At 35.7% G+C, this 23489-nt stretch overlaps 1 protein-coding gene across 2 annotated transcripts in view; it reads left to right on the top strand.

Annotated features, from left to right (window-relative positions):
- RYR3 (ryanodine receptor 3) overlaps nucleotides 1-23489 on the top strand; it is a 255747-nt gene that overhangs the window by 144152 nt on the left and 88106 nt on the right. For both annotated transcript variants that reach the window (XM_068397601.1, XM_068397600.1), the window contains exons 40-50: nucleotides 1702-1816; nucleotides 4243-4375; nucleotides 5404-5507; nucleotides 8561-8696; nucleotides 13104-13284; nucleotides 13748-13853; nucleotides 15055-15175; nucleotides 18239-18408; nucleotides 19064-19284; nucleotides 20456-20546; nucleotides 21990-22130. In XM_068397601.1, coding sequence (XP_068253702.1) covers nucleotides 1702-1816; nucleotides 4243-4375; nucleotides 5404-5507; nucleotides 8561-8696; nucleotides 13104-13284; nucleotides 13748-13853; nucleotides 15055-15175; nucleotides 18239-18408; nucleotides 19064-19284; nucleotides 20456-20546; nucleotides 21990-22130 — 1519 coding nt within the window. The remainder of the gene's footprint in view (nucleotides 1-1701; nucleotides 1817-4242; nucleotides 4376-5403; nucleotides 5508-8560; nucleotides 8697-13103; nucleotides 13285-13747; nucleotides 13854-15054; nucleotides 15176-18238; nucleotides 18409-19063; nucleotides 19285-20455; nucleotides 20547-21989; nucleotides 22131-23489) is intronic.

Below are 23489 nucleotides of genomic sequence, written 5' to 3'. Positions count from 1 at the left end.
CAAAGTTTCTGTGAACTAAGTTACTTTCTCATCTAAAGAAAATCAACTCCTTTTACTATTGTTAAGCCTAATGCTTAAATCTTTGTCAAAGTACATGTTTTAGCAGCTCTAGAGAGAACAGATACCTTAAGTCTTTATTGGTGTCAGTACTACATCTTTCCCAAACTTAAAGCTTGTGTTATATTTCATGCATGAGTGAATAAACTTGCTCATGTCTTTTTAATTGGAAACTTTATGTAAGCAGGTAGGTAGAGCCAGCAAAGTGGTGTCGTGATCTGAAATATTTCAAACTGATTAGTATTTATTGTCATCATCCATAGCAGCTTAAAGTATTTGAACAAGGAAGACTGCTTATTTTATCCTTTATAACATTAGAATTATAAGAAATTGCCTTTATGTTAATGCTTGCTGATGTGAGAATATTTTTTCTGCATCTTTGCTATGAAATTACCTTTGTTAAGCAGTGGTATTATGGTGCATGCCCGCTTGTCTGTTACTCCTGTTATGTGAATAATTGCTGGATTAGGCCATTTAATGCTGTAAGAAAAAAAAAATTCACAGAAAATTAATTACTTCATTTAAAATGATGTATTTAAAAAGACAGAAAACGACAGTACAATTACCTGAGAACTGTATTTATTCATCCTTCGTCAAGAACATTGAACAATTTCTCTCCTTTATAACAGTTGTAAGGAACTTCCATTATTCTTACTATTTCACTGTAGAAATTGTATTGTTTTTGTAAAAATTGCAAAGACTAATCTCTTCAGTTGAATTGACCAAGTCATGTTAACAACTCATTAGTTAGTATGTGACAGTATTACCTAATTTGTCCCTGATGCTGAGTTTGTAAAGTTGCTGAGAATTCTAGGAGAGATAAAGGGTAAGTTTTGTCTAAACTCAGCATGTGTGTAGCCCCCTTCCCAGAGGTGCTGTATTATGAGTCATCTTTCATTCCCAGTTTTTCCTATTTCTTTAAAGCAGGCGTGATGTCTGTTATTTGCTATTTGTTTTTAACAGGTTGACCTAAAACGTTAGAAATCGCTGGATTTCCTATCGAAACACATAGTGTTCTGGATTATGAAACCAATACAGCAAATTCTAGAACATGTTGAGAAGATGGTGGGCACAGTGGAAATGTTAAAATATTCCTATTTAAGGGGACTGTATGCCATTTTATGTCTTCTGACAGTTGGTCTTAATTGTGGAAATATTGATGAAACACATTTAACAGATAACCTTGAATATTAAGTGTATTTATAGTTTTCTACTTTGTGAACTGAGAAAATTAATTAAGGGGTGTTACTGCAGAGGCAAGATTAGATTTAGATTTCTTGATCCCCATTCTCTCCTTAAAACATAACAATATATTCTTTTCCACTTAGATCATCATAGAATATATTTTTTCTTTAAATAGAACAGATGGTAAGAGCAATTTAAAGATGAAGAAAAGACATTTCGTAATAATTTAAAAGTTTAGATTCTTATTATGTAGAATTCATGAAAATTAGAGGAACTGACAGCATATTGAAATGTGAAGCATTTAGTTGTCAGGTGTTTCTGTATTATGCTGAAATCAAAGAATTTTAAATGATGTTACTACAGTGAACGCATATTTCTGAAATCTCTAATAATGCATCATTGATTTAAATTAAAATGCTGTTTCTTAAAAATACATTGTTGCCTTTCCTTCCATTTTAGGGATATAATGAACAACAAGGTGTTTTATCAGCATCCTAACTTAATGAGAGTCTTGGGCATGCATGAGACTGTTATGGATGTGATGGTGAATGTGCTTGGAGGAGATAAATCTCAGGTAATTTCACTGTAATTTTATTGTGTGTTTTGCATTTTGAACCTTTCCAAAAATATACTAGGATGTTTAACAAGAAGTATCCAAATAAAAATAGATCTCCCTAATGTAAGATAGATTTTGCTTGTCCAAATTGAAATATTGATTAATGTTAAAAATAGAACAGTTTTTATAGTACTAGAGGGAGAAGTCCATCATTCTAGGACTTGATTTTTTAAAAGAGAGTGAGAGTTTATAGGTGTTTCATTTGTCTTTTAATAGGACTTTAAAAGGTTTTGTTCTTATTTTAAATTAAATATATACATTAGCTGCATTTATGGGAGATGTGGCTCTGCTAGGAAAATACACCTGTTCATCTTAAAGTGTTATTAGCAATAAACTATAATAAGAGACTAACACCAACTTAATTTTGAATGCTCAAATTCAAATACTTGAATTGAGCAATAATTTTCTTGCAGTGTTGTATTTTCCCATTTCTTAGCATTATGATTGAATATATAAGTGTTAGTTTAACATCAGAGTGACATTAATTTTGAGAAGCCTAACTGGACATTTAGGCTACTGAAGAAAGTCAGAAGTGAAGCAGGCTTATCTTCTTTCTTCTCTTTGCTTATGCCTGATGTTTTTATCCTATTGCCTCCCTCCCAAAAAGAGGAGTCTCCTCTGATCCCAGTACTTCTTATCTTGTTTTCTTTTGCCTGGCCACTCATTCTGCTTATGTATTTCAACCGATTTTCAGCCCGCTTTACTACCTTGTGCTTATCTTGTCTCTATCTGGGAACTTGTCATTACTTTAATGCCTTCCATGTGCAGCTACACCCTCCTTTCTTTGCCTCATTGGTCACATAGCTCATATACTTCTGTAAAATACATTACGTCTGGCTATACCATCACAGTGGTACAAAGTATTCACATGCTGGTTTTAGTTATTCTGTTTTAATATGCTTACATTTGAGTTCAAGGCAAGCTACAATTAATTATAAGATGATATACTTTGCTAATTTATAAGTGTCACAACCCTCTATTTTTGCTACAACGTGTACATTTAGACAAAGGAGACAAAAAAATACCCAAAACAACAACCACCCCACTGTGCCTTCTAGTTCTATTAAAAACGTTTTCATAGAAAATGTTAATAACACAAATCTACAAGAATACTTTACAGAAATTACCATGATAGCCTTCAAAGGGAATGCAGATCTAGAAAATTACCTTCTGTCTCAGCATTTAATGTGTCTGGCCACACAAAATGTCCTATTTTATGTCTCTGTCTTTATGAAATGCATGGGCAGAGTTAGGTACCTCAGAAGGAATACAAAACCTCACCTACTGAACTGGAACTGGCATAGGAGTAGAAATCTTATGAAGTATGGACAAGAAATAGGGTGTGTTTGGAATTTGATCTATTCCAGACTCCGCCTCATTTTCTCCTTAAGTTTGGAAACTTCCAGATACTCGTGATTCAGAACCCACAATTTTCTTACGGAGTCACAGGGCTACAATCATGTTACAAAATTACGCAGCGGGCTTTGGGCAGAGAACTGTACAGGCAGAGAATTACTTCTGAGTTTCAAGCCTGAAGTTTCTTTCTTAGGAACTGTTACCGAAAAATAGTAACCAAGAAAACTCTCCAAACCAAATTATAGTTTAGAAAGCTGACGTTGGTTTATTGCAGCTGGGTGCACGGGGAATCTCTCCTCCTAGCATGCACACCTAGGAACAAAAGCATACTCATTATATACATTATAGAAAAATGAATATTCATATAATTCCAAGAAAAGCCCACCTATTCCAAGACACTTATGCATATGCTAATACATTATGTAATTGTCTTTGCGCATGCATCCTAAATTGGGGAAGGGGTCTTGGGTGGTCTCTGGGGGTCTCTGTTGGTCGCAATCCCCCCATAATTGTGCTCCTGCACAAGCATGGTTGAGACCTTCTTGTTGACAAGTGCAGGTGGCCTCTATGAACATTCTATCTCTTCATAGAAATGTTTTCTATGAAGACTGTATATTCTTATTGTAATATGGGAGGATAAACTAAGATTCTTGAATGTTCTTTATTCTGCTATGACCTAATATTGGGGGTTGAGCTTGTTATCATAATGCTACTAAGATAGAGTTTTTGTATAACTGCATTTGCTAGTCTGCAGATAGCTTTGATGAGAATTATTCCTCCCTTTTTTCCCCTTATATGTCCCCTGTAGTCCTCTGCAAAATGATTTCTCAACATGTTAAACCTAATAGCCTAACGAATACAAAAGTTAAAAGGAAACATGAGCCTTTTCTCAAGTTAGAAGCAAAGCAACTGTCAGCTGCTTATCACCTTGGTAACTTCACTATAGTTTCCTTGTTAGGAGTGCAGGAAGAAGAATTGGAACAGATTGGTAATTAACATTTCACTGCTTTGTCAACTTTCTTCTTCAGAAGATCATTTTTCCTAAGATGGTGGCAAGCTGTTGTCGATTCCTGTGCTACTTCTGCCGAATTAGTCGTCAAAACCAAAAAGCCATGTTTGAGCATCTTAGTTACTTACTGGAAAACAGCAGCGTTGGATTGGGTACGTCATGTAGCTGTAACAGTTAAAAGCAAGACTGGGAGGAACTGTGATATCACAAGACTAGTAACTAATTTGTATAGCAAGTTGAAGCATGTGATGAAGCCTCTCTGAAGCTTAAACCACCTTGTGGTTTCACCTCTAACTCCTCTTTTTTTTTTTCCCATTTTCCTTTCATCCTTATGTGTCTGTGAATTGTATTAGAATCAGAACAGTCTAAATCTGTCTTTTTTAATACCTTGAAAAATTTAGGATTAAATCCATACAGTTTGACATTTTTTCCATTCAAAATAGTCATGATTGGAAATCTAAGAAAATTATTAACCCTTTATGGTGCTTGCCTGTTTCATCTGGTTTCATTTCCCTTCCCTCTAAATTTTAGGCCACTGATGTGAATTTCATTTTCCTTTGGACCACTGAGTGTACGTTTTTTAATGTGTGTGCATTAGATTTTGTAACACAAGGAAATTTGTCTTGGCTAGATAGATGGTCATGTTAATAAGGTATAGCAAGGCAAGACAGTGTGTGATTTCACAGTGCTTTAGCTGTTCATGATGGCCATTTCGATGCCTGCGTTTGCCCATATTAAACACAGAAAATGGGATAAGACTAAAAGAAATAGGTAACGCTGAAGCTTGAAAATGTCTCTTTTAGCTGAATATAAGCACATTTTAAAATCTTGAATCGATAGGGTTGTGCAGAATTACATAGTTAACATGTTGCTCTGCTGAAGAACTAGTATAATATTCCTCTGATTTGCTATGTTGTTAATACTGATTTCTTCATCTGCATTTAAAACCAGTGTGGTTGAGTATGTTTATAGATATGGATGTCAAGTCAAAAAAAAAAAATTCAGCGTTTATTTTCATATTATTCAAAACAGTTAATCATGTGCTTGATTGAAGAACAGCCATACCACGTACTATTAGTATGTTTATGTCCTAGATGCCAGTGTGATTGCTGCCCTCTGCTGCATGACTGGGATTACTGCAAACTGAATTTAATTACTGAATATTAACTTCCTTCTGCAGCATTTCCTTCAATGAGAGGTTCGACACCACTAGATGTTGCAGCAGCCTCTGTAATGGACAACAATGAGCTTGCACTAGCATTGGAGGAGCCAGATCTCGACAAGGTAAGTGATCGCTCTGACCTGTTTACCTATTTATTAAATAGTGTACTTGTGCTAGAAGGGAAAAGGGCAAGTTTGTAGTAATTTTGGGGTATGATCTCCTCAGAAATACTTGCTCTAGGTATGTGCTGTCTCAAGGTAAGATTGAGTAGTATTTTCCCTGATATTGTTTTACGCTTAGTGGGAATCACAGCAAAAGATATTTATTTCTATCTTCATCCTGTCACTGTTATCAGGTAGAAAGGATGGCAAGAAAAAAGGTGTGAAACCAGAGAAAGGCATATCAAGAAACATTGGGGAGAAGTAAACTTGAGAATTAAGAGGAGAATGTGAAGAAAGGAAGCAGGTCTTTTTGCTTAAATAAATCATGGAGATTGATGGGGATGGAGGTGAGAGCTAAGAGAATGGAAGGGCAGGTATTTACAGAAGGGAAGTTGGAACAGCATTTTAAGGGTAGTTGCAGTAGGAAACTGAATCCAGGACTCAACGGTTACGACTAAAGGGAAATATGAGCAGAGGCAGGATGAACTGAAAACGGTGGGTAAAACTGGCATGCAAGTTCATTGTATATCCAGGAAGGAAAACAGATTCAGAGATGGAAGATGAGTGCACAGTCAGAAGAGGAGCAAAGCAGGGAAACGAGGTGATATGTGCTAGCACAGCATTGGGGAACAGAAAGCAGAAGGCAGGGTTTAGTATAAATGGAGGAGAACAGTTAAACACCTAAATGATAGCTTAGCACACGGAAGACCTCTGTGCAGTATGGGAGAATCCTGTGATGAGAGTGGAACCGGTTGTGGGGGTGTTTGTAATCAGCATACACTGTGGGAGAGGAAAAGTTGGGAAATGGAAACAAAAGAACATATGATGGGGATAGCCAGGAGAAGACAACGACAAGAATATGAATGGGAAGGGTGTGAGAGAGCACAGGAATATACTAATTAGATAAAAGTAATGTTGAGAACAATTATCAGTTTTATATCGCCTGCAAAATTACTGAGAGTGTATTCTGTGCTGTCATTAATAAAGATTTTAAACAGTATTGGCCTCAGTATCAACCCTTGGGATACACCACTAGTGACTGGAACGCCACCAGTGGAAAGTACTGTAGGGCAAGTCACTTAAATTGAATTTCACTGTTGACCATTAAGTGCATGTTCCTCATTTACTGATTGCTTACCTGGGAATACTTGGCACTGTACAAGTGCTGAATTTTCAAACAGTAAGATATCATCTGCAACATACATAGTATTTTATGCTGAAAAATCAGGTTGTATGTGTCTCAGACTGGTCTTCTCAAATTCATCAGTTGTTTCAGCTGTAAGAATGGTAATGTACTGGCTGTAATATATTAACTTTGGTGAGTCAATAACCTTACCTAGTGCAGTATGTGGATGTTAGTAAATAAATCTATATACTGAATAACAAGAAAAAACAAATAATGTATAGCTATCAATTCGATGAATGTGGCATTCATACCCTACTCACGGAATGATACAGCGTTTCTGTGTGATTAAAGTTTGTACCATACAGCCTGTGTTCAAAGCAAATAAATTACACATAGACAACTTTTGAACTTCTGCCATTGCAAATTTCATCTGTTTACTGTAAATGTGTGAATGTGTGGAAGGTACAGGATTGCACAAGAAAAGTATCCCATGGCCTGATGACATACTGTAGTAAGCTGAATAGATTAAAATTATGGGGTTTGGTGTAGCATTATAAAAACTGAAAAGAGATGGAGGGCAGATTTATTCTGCCAGTTTTGTCACATTCTATATGAGCTGCATCTCTAGACTCCTACAAATGTGTATTTACTCATATCTTCTGAATAGGTACTAGAAAACTTACTAGAAAACTATCAAGTCCTGTTAGGAATTGCATACTTTTTCCACCAAGTGCACTGAGTAACTTCCTTACTGCATACTGTAATAAGCAACATCAGCCCGTTTTTCCTCTGTTGCAGCCTTTTGGAGGCGACTTGTATACGGTAGAGGTATATATACAGCAGAGGTATAATTCTTCTTCCTGAATTCATAACTAGTTTCTCTCTTGGGGCATTAGATAATGACTAAATATGATCTCATGAATGGTGGAATTGCTATAGAGTGCTTAAGCAGAATAACATCTCCCTTTTCCAAATAGGGAGACAATAACCTGTCTCCCTTTTGCCACCTGTTTTTGGCTGCCTTCCATTGTAAGAAATTATAATTTGCATCTCTTTTTACAGGTTCATGAAAGGTTCTTGATGTTCATTACCTATTTCAAAATCTATTTAAGTACTGTAATCATGTTCATAGGTTGTCCTTTGTGTATTTTAAATAAAAACAAAAATCACGTTTGTGCAGTTATCTGCAAATTTCCTTTTAAATGATTGAGAAATTATTCTGTACATGTTTCAGAAATTCAGTTTACTATAATTAATGAAATTTGTCAACATTTCTTAAAGATTTCTCTTAGTTAAAGATATTCTTCTTGATAAGAAATGCTGTGTTAGGAATTTACAGATTACCAAAAATGTTAATGTTTCTGGTTTCAGACACCTAAAACTGTTCACTGATATTTATCAGTCTTCTGAAAAATGTAATTGTTTGCATATCTATTAAAATTGGTGTTACAGTAAATAAAATTTTGATGCAATATTTATCTTGCTCTTGTAGCAGATTAGCCACACATGGTTATTGATGTGATTTTTAAAGTTGTTAAATAGTATTTTAACTGTTGTTTATGTACTGTAAAAAAAAATCTGAATTCCACGATATTTTATTCTACTTTTCACATTCCACATTTGTTCGTGTTGTTGTATTGTTGTGTCATTGTATAATTAGGTAACGTCAGAAACAAAGAGTGCTTGACTTTTTTCATCATCATCAAAAGCAAGAACTAGAAACTAAGACTGATGCAATAATGAGCTATGTTGGTAGTTTCTGAGGTGAAACACATAGTATATAAAAACCTTGTTATTAAAAAGAAATTACAATGTTCATTTTGTTTCATACTTACTTTTAGAAATTTATTTCTAAACACATGAATAAATGATTGCTTCTGTGTTGCAGGTTGTTACCTACCTGGCGGGTTGTGGCCTACAGAGTTGTCCAGTATTGCTGGCTAAAGGATATCCAGACATTGGATGGAATCCAATAGAGGGTGAACGTTACCTGTCGTTCTTAAGATTTGCAGTTTTTGTTAACAGTAAGTGTAATTTCTTGGAATCCAAATTCCATGAAAAGGTTTCCTTAAAATTACTTTTCTAGCCATAAAAACGTATTAATGGATGAAGAGAGGTTAATGCATACTGTTCCCATTACAAGTACAAGATTATATGTATATGCTCCTTATTGTAATTTTTTGAATCTTGATAGTTGCATTTTTTCCGTACTCCTTTTGCAATTTGCATAATTTAATAGAGTAACCTGTTAAGGTAGCAAATGTTGTTAGGAATTCTTTCAGTAAGTAAACTGTGGTATTTACACATATCACATATGCTGGTTATAAACATAACCAGTGAGCACTGATTTTAGACGTTTCTTGGCCACTATACCACTGGGAGATTTAGAGGTTTGTAATTAAGCCATTTTGCACTACAAAAAGCAAATTTCAAATAGATCACATGTTTACACAGTTCTGAGGGATCAGTGTTTGTAAAGCACCCTGACTGTGTACCTTAAATCTGATGTCTTAAAAAAAGAAAAAGATCTTCTTTGGTAATTATCTTATACGTACTTCAGTGGGCAATTTCCTTTTGAAATTCATGAAACAAATATGCTAAAATCAAATCTAGATTATCTGAATGCCACTAAACAAAAAGCATCCTCTAGTTCATGTGGATTTTTTTCATCAAACTAGTAATTTAGATTAAAGATTAGATGAGATCAAAAGATTTGTCTGTTCAACACCTATCTGGTCTGCTAATACGGAAAGTGTTTTAAAGGACAGCTAGGGACAGCCAGAAGGGAAATAACAGAAACAATAAATGTATTTACTCTTCAGTTCAGTAAACATACGTGAAGGATGTTCATTAGTTGATAAGTCTGTAGCTATTGAGCAAGCTGCCACACTAACTTGACAAACTGCTATAAGAAATGTAGAGCAAGTAATCACTGAGTTAATAAAATGTGTGGTTTTCATTGTTGATTTTATAAATAAATGTTAACAGTATTCTGTATAATTAGATTAAGATAACTTTGATCTTACTTGTGATAGTCTATGTAGTATGAAGAGTAACCTTTGCCGGATGGAGTGCTAGTCAGTAGAATTAAGTTTTAGTTTCAAGGATTTCAGCTGATTTTTTTTCTGAAAAACATGTACAGTTGGGATTTTGAACCTTCTCATGACAATTTTGGAGTCAGCACTTTTGAAAATCAGATTACGAATTTCTGTGTCCTCTGCTTGAGAGGACAATTACAAATACAAATTAGTAAAATATTTGGGTTGTTGAGATAAAAGCAACAAACACACACTTGTAAACACATGACTGAATTTGGTTCTGGCCAGCGAATCCTTGGAGTAAGCAAAACTTCTTTCTTCAAGCAAAGTTCTTCATTAACTTGGCCTGTGAAGTAAATTAGAGCAGAGTGCAAGATATTAAAGCTATTTTCAGCAGTTTGTTATACCATCAGAAGGGATATGGAAAAGAAATATATATACAGAGGAGGTCAGAATAAGATTCTAGTGGCAAATGCAGTGTACAAGAAATTGTAAATCGAAAATGTAGATTAATTCATTCTTGATAAACTTTTATTGACTTCAGTAGAACAACATTAATTTGACCTCTATGCTTAAAGTTTCTTTCCTGCACACTCTAAATTAAAACTACCTCCAAGGGGCTTTTGCTGATATGTGCTTCCTTTCACTCTAAATTGCACTCCTCACAAAGCTATCGCTGGTGTGTCAAAAACTGCCTGAATTAAGATAAATTTTTAACATCTAAACTGTATTGGAAGTGAGCCACTCAAAACAATATTGGTTGTGCTTTTATTAAACTAAAAATTAATTAAATTTTATAATTTTATTTGTACTTGCTATTTGATTCTACAATATGGATTCAACCAGCCCCTTAGAGTTTTTAAGGGGGTTTTGTATTTGCCTTCTCAAAATATACATGAAACATGCAAGGATTCAGGAGTATCTGGTAACTGCAGCTGAATGTTGTGCATGTTTTGATGATCGTTTGTGTACCTATAGAGAGGTATGTAATGAATTTTTTTGAGATTAGATTTTACTTCATTATTTTAAAAATCTTCACTTAGAAGGTTTTAACCAAATGAAACTAAAATTGTTGACTTTAACATTTTAAATCCTGCTTTTTCCCTGCAGTATGAAAATAAGATGAATGAAAAGGAGAAAGAAAGAAAAAAAAAAAAGAAGACAGAATCTGTGAAAAGTCAGTAGATAGGGTATAGAATCATAATCATTCCGGTTGGAAAGACCCTTAAGATTATAGAATCCAACTGTAAGCCTAACACTGCCAAGTCCGCCACTAAACCATGTCCCTAAGCACCACATCTACACATCTTTTAAATACCTCCAGGCATGGTGACTCCACCACTTCCCTGGGCAGCCTGTTCCAATACTTGACAACCCTTTCAGTGAAGAATTTTTTCCTAATATCCAATCTAAACCTCCCCTGGTGCAACCTGAAGCTGTTTCCTCTTGTCCTATGTTCCTTATCAAGATCATACAAGTGTTTTAAGTGCGGAAAATATGACTGACATGTTTAAAGTGTTTAGCTGCTCCTTCTAGAGTCAGCCAGTCCCAGTTATCTCACCTACCATTGCCTTCCGTTGACTCTGACTTCCTGGTAGCACCACTGCTGCTCTCAGCTGAACTACAGTTCCTAATCCTACTTTTTTGGTGGCTGCTAAAGCTGCAACATTCAGTTTAATATAAACTTGCTACTTGCGTTTCTGTACTGGTTTAGTATTGTAGCTTGCATGTAAAATACAGATACTGATGATCCAAGCTACTGACATCACAAATTCAGTCACTTTTCCGGTAATTTGTTTTCTTCCTACATGTCTCATTGATTTCATATCTTCCTACAGATTATCAGTATTCTTATAAGGTAGCCACTGTGAATTTCTAAACAGTTGCATTTAACCATAAGCTGAGCTTTTGACCCAATTATTATTCCTATAATGCTTCCATGTGCCACTAACTGCAGTCCACGAAGCAGTTAGTTACATACAAAGTATTCACTGATATGAAGGTTCCTTTTCCTAATCATTTTTATTCAGCAAGCATCTAGATCACAACCTGTTTGCCTGTACTGAATTTACACAACAGTTAAACCCACTTTTTTCGCTTTTCAAATATACATACATTTTTCCATACAAAGCTGTTATAAATGAGGTGGTTTCAGGCAAGCCGTGACCTTTAAAACTGATTTCAATGTGATTTTTGTATATAGAAAAGAAGTAGTATTCAATTTCAGGCTTTAAATAGCAAGTAGAAGATTTAACGCATATTTAAATATGCAGTAGAAAGAATCAGGAAATTTTACTCTACGTATATTTAACCTAATATACAATTTATTATTCTTTAGTCATATTGAGAAGATTAAACTTCATGAGTTTTTCACTGATGAAGTACTAAGGACATAAAGTTAAGCAGCATTCCTTGTGTCAGTTGGCCCATTAAAAATCAAATAATTCTCACGCCCGGTACTAGGTCTGGCTGGGATGGTGTTAACTTTCTTTATAGCGACCTGTATAGTGCTGTGCTTTTCATTTATGGCTAAAACAGTGTTGATAACATACCAATGTTTTGACTGTTGCTGAGCAGTGCTTGTGCAGTGTGAAGGCTTTCTCATTCATTTTCCCACGTTGCCCCTTCCTCTCCTTCCCCAGCCCCAGTGAGTAGGTTCAGGGTGGGCAAGAGATTGGGAGGGGACACAGCAGAGACACTGACACAGAATGACCGAAGGGGTATTCCATACCATGACGTTGTGCTTGATAATAAAAGCTCAGGGAAAGGAGAAGGAAGAGGGGGACGTTCGTGGTTATGGCCCTTGTCTTCCCAAACAACCATTACGCATGCTGAGGCCCTGCTTTCCAGGAACTGGCTAAACATCTGCCTGGGAAGCAGTGAATTAATTTGTCTCTTTGCTTTGCTTGCATGCATAGCTTTTGCTTTCTCTACTAGACAGTTGTTATCTTGATCCATGAGCCGTCACATCTTCCTTCTAATTTCTCCCTGTCCCACAGGAGAGGGGAGAGAGCGAGAGGCTGGGGGGGGTTGGCCCGAGTCAAAACTTCCTTCCTGCCCTCCCCAATGGCAGACTTCTTGCCTCTTGGTACTATTAGCCTTTATACCAGAGAAGGTAGTCTTTGCTATAAAAAGCAAATTAACCTTCTAAAGTGAACCTCTCTAGACTGAGTGTTGTAAAACTTTTGCAAGGCAAGTCTACACTGTCACTTTTAAACCTTCGTATATTTTGATAAAGCACATCCAATGATGCCAGCTTGATAGATTTTTGTTTTTAAAAATAAGGGTGAGGATTTGTATTATATTTTGTAAAATTTAGGGGAAAATGCGGTTGTCTTCTGACTTACTGATACTTTTCGGGAGAAAGTATGTATAGTGCTTTTTGGTCCTCAGGTGAAAGTGTTGAGGAAAACGCAAGCGTTGTTGTCAAGCTCCTTATTCGACGGCCAGAGTGCTTTGGACCAGACCTTAGGGGAGAAGGAGGAAATGGTTTGCTGGCAGCTATGCAGGAAGCTATCAGGATCTCAGAGAATCCTGCTCGTGACCTTCCCTCCCAGGCATATAAAAGAGAAGGGTAAGTAAATGTGAATGCTTGTTTGGCAAATGATGATTTAATAGCTGGTTTAATCATGCTTTGCAATATGTGGATAATATGCCTTGTTGTGTAAGGCATTAGACAAACATAGAGCATTAGAGATTCGCACCCACAAGCAATTGTCATATGGAATTCATAAAGCATGAGCTAGATAAAAGTGGAATGAGAGTTGAAGAAGAGAAGGAGCCTGAAGAATAAAGCAAAGGAGAAGGTTGTTGTGGAATGAGGCTAAGGTAAAATGAAAGAGGAAGATAGAAGGCTCATGTGAAGTCAGTTATTACTGTTCAATTGTGTGCTTACTCTAGGTATAAAAACCCTGTAATCTGGAGCCAGAGGAAATTAGTGCATCTGATTAATAGTCTCTGGATCATGGATCTATCTCCAGAGAGGAGCTATAAACTAACATTAGCAAAAATGCTCACTGGTATTGTTTATCTTCTAGTGATGATGATGATGAGGAGGAGGAGACTGTGCACATGGGCAATGCAATCATGTCATTTTACTCAGCTCTCATAGATTTACTTGGACGCTGTGCACCAGAAATGCATGTAAGTTCTTTTTGTCCCTTGCTCAGAAAATATAGGAGATTTGTAAACAGAACTGCACGTCTAACTAAACTGTTCCCTATTCAAAGGCTCACTCCCTTCAGAAGGTGGACTTTATTGCATTTCTCGCTGTATCTAGATAGATGTGTTCCCTGCAAGCTGTTTGTAAAGAATCATAGTCTTTGATTCCTTATGCTTTTTTATTTATCTAAAAGTTTGAGAATTTTTGTATGACTATGGAATCAAAGCAAAGATGAACTATTAGTGTTGCACATTTATATTACCAGTGAAATTTCTGAAACTGGCCCTTTACTGTTCTCTAGAAAGCCATAAAAATAATTTTCATAAGAATGTGATACAGAGCTGCTTTTGTGTGCACTGATGAAATGTGGTATCTACACCACATGAATACATGGCAAAATATGTAAAATAACCATTTGACTGTAATGCGTGTAACAGCCACATGCAAGGGTTGGTTTTAGTTAAACTGACTTTTGCTTGTCAGTATTTAAAATTCTTTAGTAGCATAAATCCATCTGAAAATGCAATATGTATCTCAATACTACAAGAAACAAGAAATGTGGCTTGTAACCTTCCTACTTACTATTACCAAAGCTATTACTAACTGCAAAGCTGTACGTAGCTGTCTGTTGCCAGAAGTAGTAGTTTCATGTTAAGAAAATTACTGGAAGAGATTTTCAGAGACATAGGTTGTGAATACCTAATTTCTGCTAGAAGTTGAAAGGAATTGGTTACTTTGTTGCTAATGCCTTTTGGAACTTTTACTGCATAGAAATAATAGAAAAATGTGTAGATACCTCAGACTTGTTTGCATCTGTTCGTAGTATAAAGAGAAAAGCTCAAAACCTGGCACTGTAAGTTCTGTAAGTAACATGAGTCTTTCAGAAGTGTTCAGTTTAATCACTTTACCTGATTGGTTTAGGAATCTTATCCATGTGAGGTTTTTTTGTGTTATTGGGGATTTATAATATTGTGTAATTACTTATATGATATCAAAAAAGGACAGATTCAAAAGTAGAATCAGCTGAAAATCAGCAGCTCCATTAGAGTGCTGGGATAAATTGAATTTCTGTACATTTTTTTCCAGTGTTTGAAAAGAATCATATTAATACCAGTATTTTGAGGAAATTTTTCTTATGTCTCTAAGTACTAAATTTCTTAATTGATAAACTTTTTCTAACAGCTTATTCAAAGTGGAAAAGGGGAAGCTATTCGAATCAGGTCGATCCTTCGATCTCTAGTGCCAACTGAAGATTTAGTTGGGATTATCAGTATACCACTAAAGCTGTCAACAGTTAACAAAGGTAACTTCAATACTTTTATTAGACCTGTTCATCTTTTTATAAAAGTCTTCTGGCACATAAGCCTTGAGGTGTAAAATAGAGCAGTTTTGCTAGAGCTGAGTACAAGCAGAGAACTGTTCTTCAGATTTTAATTAGATATATATCAATTAGAGCTGCTCCAGTAGGACAGTTACTTACTCTTGTGGAGCAGAGAACGTAAGAATGTAAGAAATACTTTACAGAATCACACTAGTGGTCCGTCCATCCCAGTACTTTGTCTCCAGCAGTGGCTGTAGAGATGCTCTCTTTAGGTAGAAAGTGTAAGCTTGGACTCAGTCCCTTTCTACTTCCACATCTTCCAGTCATTTGTTTAGAAAAATTAGAGTGTACCTCCCTGCCCATTGATACCCATTTCTGGACCTGGTGTCCAAGAATGTATCTAATCCCTTTGGAATAATGTCTGTACCCACAAACTCGTGTGGCAATAAGTTCCAGAACTTCACTATTTGCTAGATAAAGCAGCATTTTAAGCATCTCTTTTTTTAAAAAAAAACCCCTTATACTCTACTAATTTTAATTAACACTCAAATTGTAGTATTTTGGGATTTGGTGTGTAGCAGTTCTTCATTCACCTTGTCAGCTACATTAATAATTTTCTAAATCTCAGTTATATCCTTTCTCAGTCCTCATTTTGCCAAATTGAAAATCTCAACTTTTCTTAGTCTCTCATCATAACTGCTCCATTGCCTGGATAATTTTAGTTGCCCTTCTGTGTACCTTTACTTGTCTCTATTCTGCAGTCCTGAGATGCAGAAAACAGCTGTGGGATGTACACAAGATGTGAGTAGGTTGCGCTGATAATGTAGGCACACAATAGTTTGGTTTATGTATTAATTTTCTGTTTTATATAGCAGAAAAATTATGCCCTCTCTCATATTCTGTATACCCCTTTCTGACGGTGCTCAATATCTTGTTGACTTATTTGGTCACTGCTACACATTGAGCCGATGGTTTCACAGAATCTCAGTGACGACCTCAGGATCTCTTTGTAATGTCAGTTCCAAGCTCAGTATCATGTAGGCATGTCTTATTTTTCTGCAGCTTAGAGTTGTCTGCATTGAAGTGTAGCTGTCTCTATTTTGCCCACTCAGTTTTGTTAATGATTTAATCATATAGAGAATTTAGTGTCGTATACAGACTTTTAGGCTCCTTTGGTTGCTTCCTTCTCCAGGTCACTGATGACTCAATATAGAGTCCTGTTTGTCCTTGCTTGATTAAAATGTTGCACATGCACATTGCATTTTAATTGTCTTTCCTATTTCATGGAATTGTGCTGTTTATTTCTTCCCTGGCCTTTTCAGATGAAGTGAAAACCAGACATATTCGCTTTGGGATTGTCCTGGTCTGAAGAAGGTGCTCCTCCACACCTATTGTCTTTTCCCCAATTTCTAGGTATAATGTTCCACTCTGACCTCTAACTTTCAATCCTAGAAGCCTGATTTCTTTTTATTAAGGTGCAGACTATTTCTGTACTTGTTCATCTTGTCCCAAAAGAATTCCCCCTTTCATAATCAATCTAACTAAATCCCCCTTCTGTACACCACTATCTCACCCATCCTTTGAGACTCGAGATCTCTGCCTGCCTCCCACAAGGTATAGACAAGTTATCATGGAATCTTCTTACACATCAGGAAGCCATCCAGCTTAGTGCGTAATACAGCAGTCTCCCACTTCCACTGCCTGCTTCTTCATATCCTTGGAGACCCAGTCTACCACAGGAGAATCCTATGTGCAATGGGACATACTGACATAGGGTAGAGGAGTGGTTCTTTTCTTAAGAGATTAGATCCTTTCTTCCCAGGTAGATACACTCCTTCCCCAAGACTTATGTCCTCCTCAGTACCTCAAGGGTTGCCACTGTGGAGTTGAGGCTATGCTGCTGTGTTGCTGTAGGACCCGTTTCTCTTACTACTCTGATTCATCCATTCTCACCTCTGGGGAATAAGACTACTCTGTGAAGACCCAAACGTTTTGTACTGTATCTACTCATAGAAAACCTGAACCCAGGGCATGGCGTGGCATGGACCTGCTGCTCTCTCTGCATCAAACTGCATAGCTCCCTAATCTGTACCTGGATCCTTATCTGTCATTGAGGTTGAAATTGAGTTTTTGTCAGTGGAACTAACAGCCTTCTTAACACTACCTGTTAAAGGGAAGTCAGTGAAGACTCTTGAGTTTTCACACTCTTCACTCTGGAACTCAAAAATAATTCAAAATCAGAGTTCAGAGTGCAGAGATGTATTGATGATGGTGTTGCTTGTTATGCCACTGTTGATTCTTTCCTAGAAGTGGTCAATGGGGTTATCCAGGGTGGATTTATTTCCACAAATTAACTGCCAAGATAACCACACAAACTGAAATTTTCTATAAAGCGTAAACTCAAGAGAGGACGAGGTTTTTATGGCATATGATCTCCATGTTTCCTATTAATTTCTCCATGTTCCATGGGCTATAAACTACTAGTCTGTCATTTTCTTCTAGGGCAAAATAACTTACTCCTCCTTCCTCTCCTTCTGTTGTCCTTTCTGTTTCACAAGAATTGTCTGTTCCCCTTTACAGTCAGAGATGATTTACCTGATACACAGTTAACTTCTGCGTTATTGTTGTCTTCCCCTTGAATTCCATGTTCTTTCTAGTCTAGTTTACATGAGACAAAAATGAAAATTATTAACCTTCTTCGACTTGACAGTTACTATGTATTTTTAATATTTGCAGTAATATTTATCTTTAATTTTACCATATAAACATTCTCCGTGATAGTAATGAAACAAGTAGAATACTTTACCATTCATTCTTAAGCTTTCATTTAAGAGTGAAAGATTAATAAATTGTAAAATAATAGGGGGTTTGAAATAATAAAAACTTAGTATTCTTTTTCAGCATACAAGAAAACCAAACAAGAATATAATTTTCATTGAACATGTGATTTTACACATTGAATGTAATTATAGTGACTTCATTGTCTTGGTGTTTCTTGTTTTGTCAGTTATCTGCTATTAAAAATTTCATTATATATTTGTGTAGATGGCACAGTAAATGAGCCAGACATGTCTGCAAATTTCTGTCCTGATCATAAAGCACCCATGGTACTCTTCTTGGACCGTGTCTATGGTATTAAGGACCAAAGCTTCCTCCTTCACCTACTGGAAGTTGGATTTTTACCAGATTTAAGAGCCTCTGCCTCTTTGGATACCGTAAGTATTTAGCTATGGAGTTTACGTGCAGTGGCTGGATATAGTGGCTCTGTAAGTGTAATAAATGGAATTTCAAGTCAAAACAGCTTAGTATGGGCTTGCTATGAGCACAAACAGTAATAATTCAGTTACTGTTAATTTATAGTGCTTATAGTCTGATCATAAGCTTTCAGTACCACCTTATGAAGCAATAGTGTAATGTAGTTTAAAAGCTTTTAATACAGGCTTACGTTAATTATACAGTAAGTACATTGGATACACTGTAATAGGCCTAATGATTACTTTTATTTCATGTGTGCTTTCAAGAATTACACTGAAAATTCATATATGTGTAGGTATGAAGAAATTAAGTGAGATGCTACTTAATGCTTCATGGGTTTTGGTGATCTGTTTAAAGAAAGAAGCTGTACAGGAGCTGTTTTTTCTCCTGTTGGTTCAGCGTTCAGTGGAGCAAGAGATAGGAGATAAGTGGATGACTTGGATTTTCTCAAAATCAAAAAAAATAACTTTTGTCCTCATGTGTATACTGGGAATTTCATGTTAGCACCCAGCCACTAAGGGGACTTAAGGAGTATTTCATTATTATGTTTTATAGACTTATATTTAGTAACCTTTATTCCATATTATACTAACAGTCATTTACTCCTTCATACAGGTTTCTCTAAGTACCACAGAGGCAGCTCTCGCACTAAATAGATATATTTGCTCAGCTGTGTTTCCGTTACTCAAAAGATGTGCTCCCCTCTTCTCTGGAACAGAGCATCATGCCTCTCTGGTTGACTCCATGCTTCACACAATATATAGGTTATCCAAGGGACGCTCCCTAACAAAAGCACAAAGAGACACTATTGAAGAATGCCTGCTTGCTATTTGCCAGTATGTATGATACCTGTGTACAAATTGATTTCTTTTGTGCAGGATATGTATTTTTTTTCTAAGAGAAAATAGATTTGATTTTTCCATTATACAAGCTGTCATGTTGATAGGAGCTTTGTGGTAATCCAGGATAAATTCTGATTATTTGTAAAAACAAAAACCCAGTAATTACCAAAAATGTAATTTGGCAAGTCTGACAGTGAGTGTGTACTGGGGGTTTAAGGAATCGACGTGTTTGTATTTCTGATTATGGTTTGAAGAACCTTGGCCATAGTTTAAAAAAAAAAAAAAAAAAAAAGAAGAAAAGCCACCCCCAGCTCTCCAAATCCTAAAACTGATCCTAAACCTGAACTGAGCACTGAAGTTATATCAGGAATTAAAATGTAGATTTGCCAACTGAATCATAATTCTTGACCTTTGTCATAAACTGTAGTGCTACTTGTCTGTGCAGTGGACTGTGAAATTAGTAATGCAGTGAGCATTTTCAGTTTGTGCATAGCACTGGACCCCTGCCAGAGGATATAGTAGAAATGGAAAAGATTCAGAAAAGCCTAACAGGAGGGATCAATATAAGAAATAATTTCAGTCCTTTGGTACAGCTTAGTAGATCAGGAATCTTCAGCCTGAAAAAGTGAAGACTGGGGGGGAGATATGAAAGGAGCATTTTTACGTTGATTTTGCGTCTATATATCACTGAAATTAAATAGCTAGAAAAGAAATACTGGTAATTTGTTCAGTCTTCCAGGTGAGATGTACTTCTTAAAAGAATAATCATAATGTATTTCCCAGATCAGTTTCAGTTAATAGTGTTTTTTTGCTTTTTAGTGTCATATCAGAAACCATTCTGTTAGGATAATATTCTGTTTCTTTTGCTTGGATGGTCCCCTCTGTGTATTCTGAAAAAAATCCACCTTCCCTCTGCTGTCATCTGGCACAATCATACATGTTGTCTGTTTACTGAAGAGAGTCCGGAAGTAGCACATCCTTCTGTGCTATATCCTTCTATATGTAGATAAGGCATAGTGAGATTCCTTAAGCACCTACCATTGTTTTTTCAAAATACTTTTAATGAGTTATTTGAATTCCTATCTGCAAATTGGTTTCAATTCTTATTTCGTTTTCACTGGACCATATTAATTTTACAAAGAACTTCTATTTTTTTAAATTACAGCCACTTACGTCCCTCTATGCTACAACAGCTGTTGAGAAGGCTGGTTTTTGATGTGCCTCTACTCAATGAATACTGTAAAATGCCTCTCAAGGTAAATGTTTTACTTTCTCTACGTGCATTTAGCATAAAACTTACTTCACAATAATCTGTCATCATCATGTTTTTAAAAACAGAACGGGGCAGGGTGAAGCAATGTGAAATGACTTCTGAATTGAAAAGAATGTTATTGTTTTATAAAGTCTTTCAAATCAAATATAATGATTCAGGGTTTTGTGAAATCTTGCCTAATGAAAACAGTATATAGTAAGTTGATTATGTGATTTTGTTCAGTGAACTGCTGATTTTTCACTGCTTCAGCAAAAGAGTATTTGAAAGTGTCAAATTAAATGTTAGCATTATCTTGATATTTCTTCTTCTGCTACATGAACTATAATAACTCTTGGTACAATGCATAGTCCAAGAATAAATTTTGAGTGAAGTCTACAGAGAATAGGATACAGGGAACACAGTTCAACTTTTATTTTTGATCAACCTTTAACTGAACTCTTATCCATCTTCTTGTTCTGTAAATAGAGAATCGCAATTGTAAGATGACAATTTTATTTAGAATTTTTCTGTCAGGTTTGCCTCCAGTTCTTGTTGGGATAAAAGGGCCTGATCTTAGCTCTGCTGGTCTTTTTATGGCAGAATTGAAATTGTGTCACACTCTGGCACAGCTGCCAGATTCACAGACATATTCTGGAGCATCAGTAATTTTGGAGCAAAAACGTGGCGAAGAGGGAGTGTTTGGTTTGGGTTTTTAGTTATTATTTTCCCTTCCTAAAAAAAAATTACAGGAAAAATTAAAATGTCAAGATTCTAGTCTGCTGCTAAAAGAAATCTTAGAATTTCCCATGGGATAGGAATTTTTAGTTCTAAAGAAGAAATAAGTAGAAATTTGAAATGATGTGGAAAGTGCACCAATAATCATATATGCTAGCTCTTCAACTGGTATGTTACAGATTGTACAATAGTTCTTTCCATATGTTTTTCCAGAGATGAGCAGGCACAGCTAAGAGAGTGTACTGCAGGTGTTTTTTGCAATGTTTTGAATAGTACTGAGGCCATCCAACTACGAATGACAGAAGTAAAATCAATTTGAATTTGTAAAACTTTTTACCAGTATCTATCATGTCCTGTTTTATACCCATTTCATTGTCTCTGTTTTTATCCTGTGAGCTAATCTGTACTCAAATGGTGACAATCCTGAAATTTTTAAATTTTGCCACTCACTGTTATCACTGAGAATCCTACAGCAGCAACTAGGGATAATACAGGCTTTATACTTTCACAGCATGGGCTCTACTTCTCTCCAAAAAAGAACAATGAAAAGATTACCAATTTTATGAGCCATTAGAAATGAAGGGACAAAAATAAGTAATAGTACTCTTTTAACTGTTTAAACAGATACTGGCAATTCAGTCTTCACTAACCAGTATGTTATTTTGTTAAATACGAATGTTTTATGTGCATTTTTATTTTCTTGAAAATCTAGCTTCTGACAAATCACTATGAGCAGTGCTGGAAATATTATTGTCTGCCTTCAGGAATGGGAAGCTATGGAATTGCAGCAGAAGAAGAATTACATTTAACTGAAAAACTTTTCTGGGGAATATTTGATTCCTTGTCTCATAAGGTAATGACTGTAATTCACATTACAGTATGGGATGACTATAAAAGCATTACAATGATAATTTGCCATGCCAAGTGCAGAAGGTTCCTATTTTAACAATTCTTTCACCTATTATGGGAGATAGGGCAATGAATGCTTTTAATGAAGTAACTTTCTAATGAAAAATTGAATGCTGAATCTTGAAAAATTCTCTCCAAAGTAATGAAATGTCGAATCTTTGTCTTGATATAACCATATAGCCTTACACTAGTAATGAGGCAGACTGCTTGCTGCACTAACAAGTCAGTGTTGTCTTCTCTCCTACCCTAGCTGTACTAAACTTTTTGGAATACTTTTTACTGACGTAAAATTAATTTTAGGAAATGTATGTATATGCTTGTCAAATTGTTGGTGTATGCACAGTAAATTTACATTGTCTGTTTTCAAACATAAACTTGTGTTTTGTTAGTTTTCTCGTTATTGTGCAGCTTAAGAAATAAGATGCAACATTCTTAGAAATAAATATTTTTCCATTTTCCTGTTCCAAAGTGTAATCCTGGGATTTTTTCACTTACTCATTTTTAGTTCAAGTAAGAAAAACTTACATTTCTGATAGGAGAAATGCCTTACTGACTAAATACTTTTTGTACTTGATTGGGCTCAAAAATCAAGTTCTCACTATGGGACAATAAAAGATTTTTTCATTGCATCTCACTGAATTGATGTTCCAGTTCTAATCAACAGATTTAGATGATTACTTCTCTAGGCATTCTGATTTACAGTATGGGAATGAACATGGTCTCTGCGTTATTTAAAAATGGCTTTTTAAACCTTATTTGTATTTGATTTTAGTGACATTTACCTCTCTCTTACTGCTATCACATGTGCAAAGACACAATGAAATGTTTCCAATTAATGCATCTTAGCTTTATACAGATAAATGAAGATGATGTATTTCTGCCAATATTGGTGGCCCTCTGTAATGACATTTTCATTTTTCTGTAAATGCCTGTTAGTCCAATGAAAGGAGAGTTGTGTAAATCTGCTGAGCTACAGTATTCTCCATTGTTGTTTTGTACTGAGGCATTTACAGGTTTGGTATTTTCATGGCTTCTAGCTGTTTAGTGGAAGCAATTTACCCTGTGATTTCACTTCTTTTGTTTGTGCCTTACACACTAAAGAATGTTGCAACAAAACTAGAGGAAGTTTGAAGCCTCAAAATTTTAGGCATTTGTCTTGCTGTGATATAAACATATAATTTTATCAGCAAGTATTTTAAATGGACCTTAAAATTGTTGTTCAGCATTTTCTTGACTCAAAGTGGTCATTCAGAATTATAAAAGCATATAATCTTTCTATTTCTAATAATGAAGCAAGAGAAAT

This window comes from Nyctibius grandis, chromosome 4, assembly GCF_013368605.1.
Source record: "Nyctibius grandis isolate bNycGra1 chromosome 4, bNycGra1.pri, whole genome shotgun sequence".
Lineage (NCBI taxonomy): Eukaryota > Metazoa > Chordata > Aves > Nyctibiiformes > Nyctibiidae > Nyctibius > Nyctibius grandis.
Note: the sequence above shows the minus strand (reverse complement) of the source record. Positions and strands in the feature narration are given on the sequence as shown.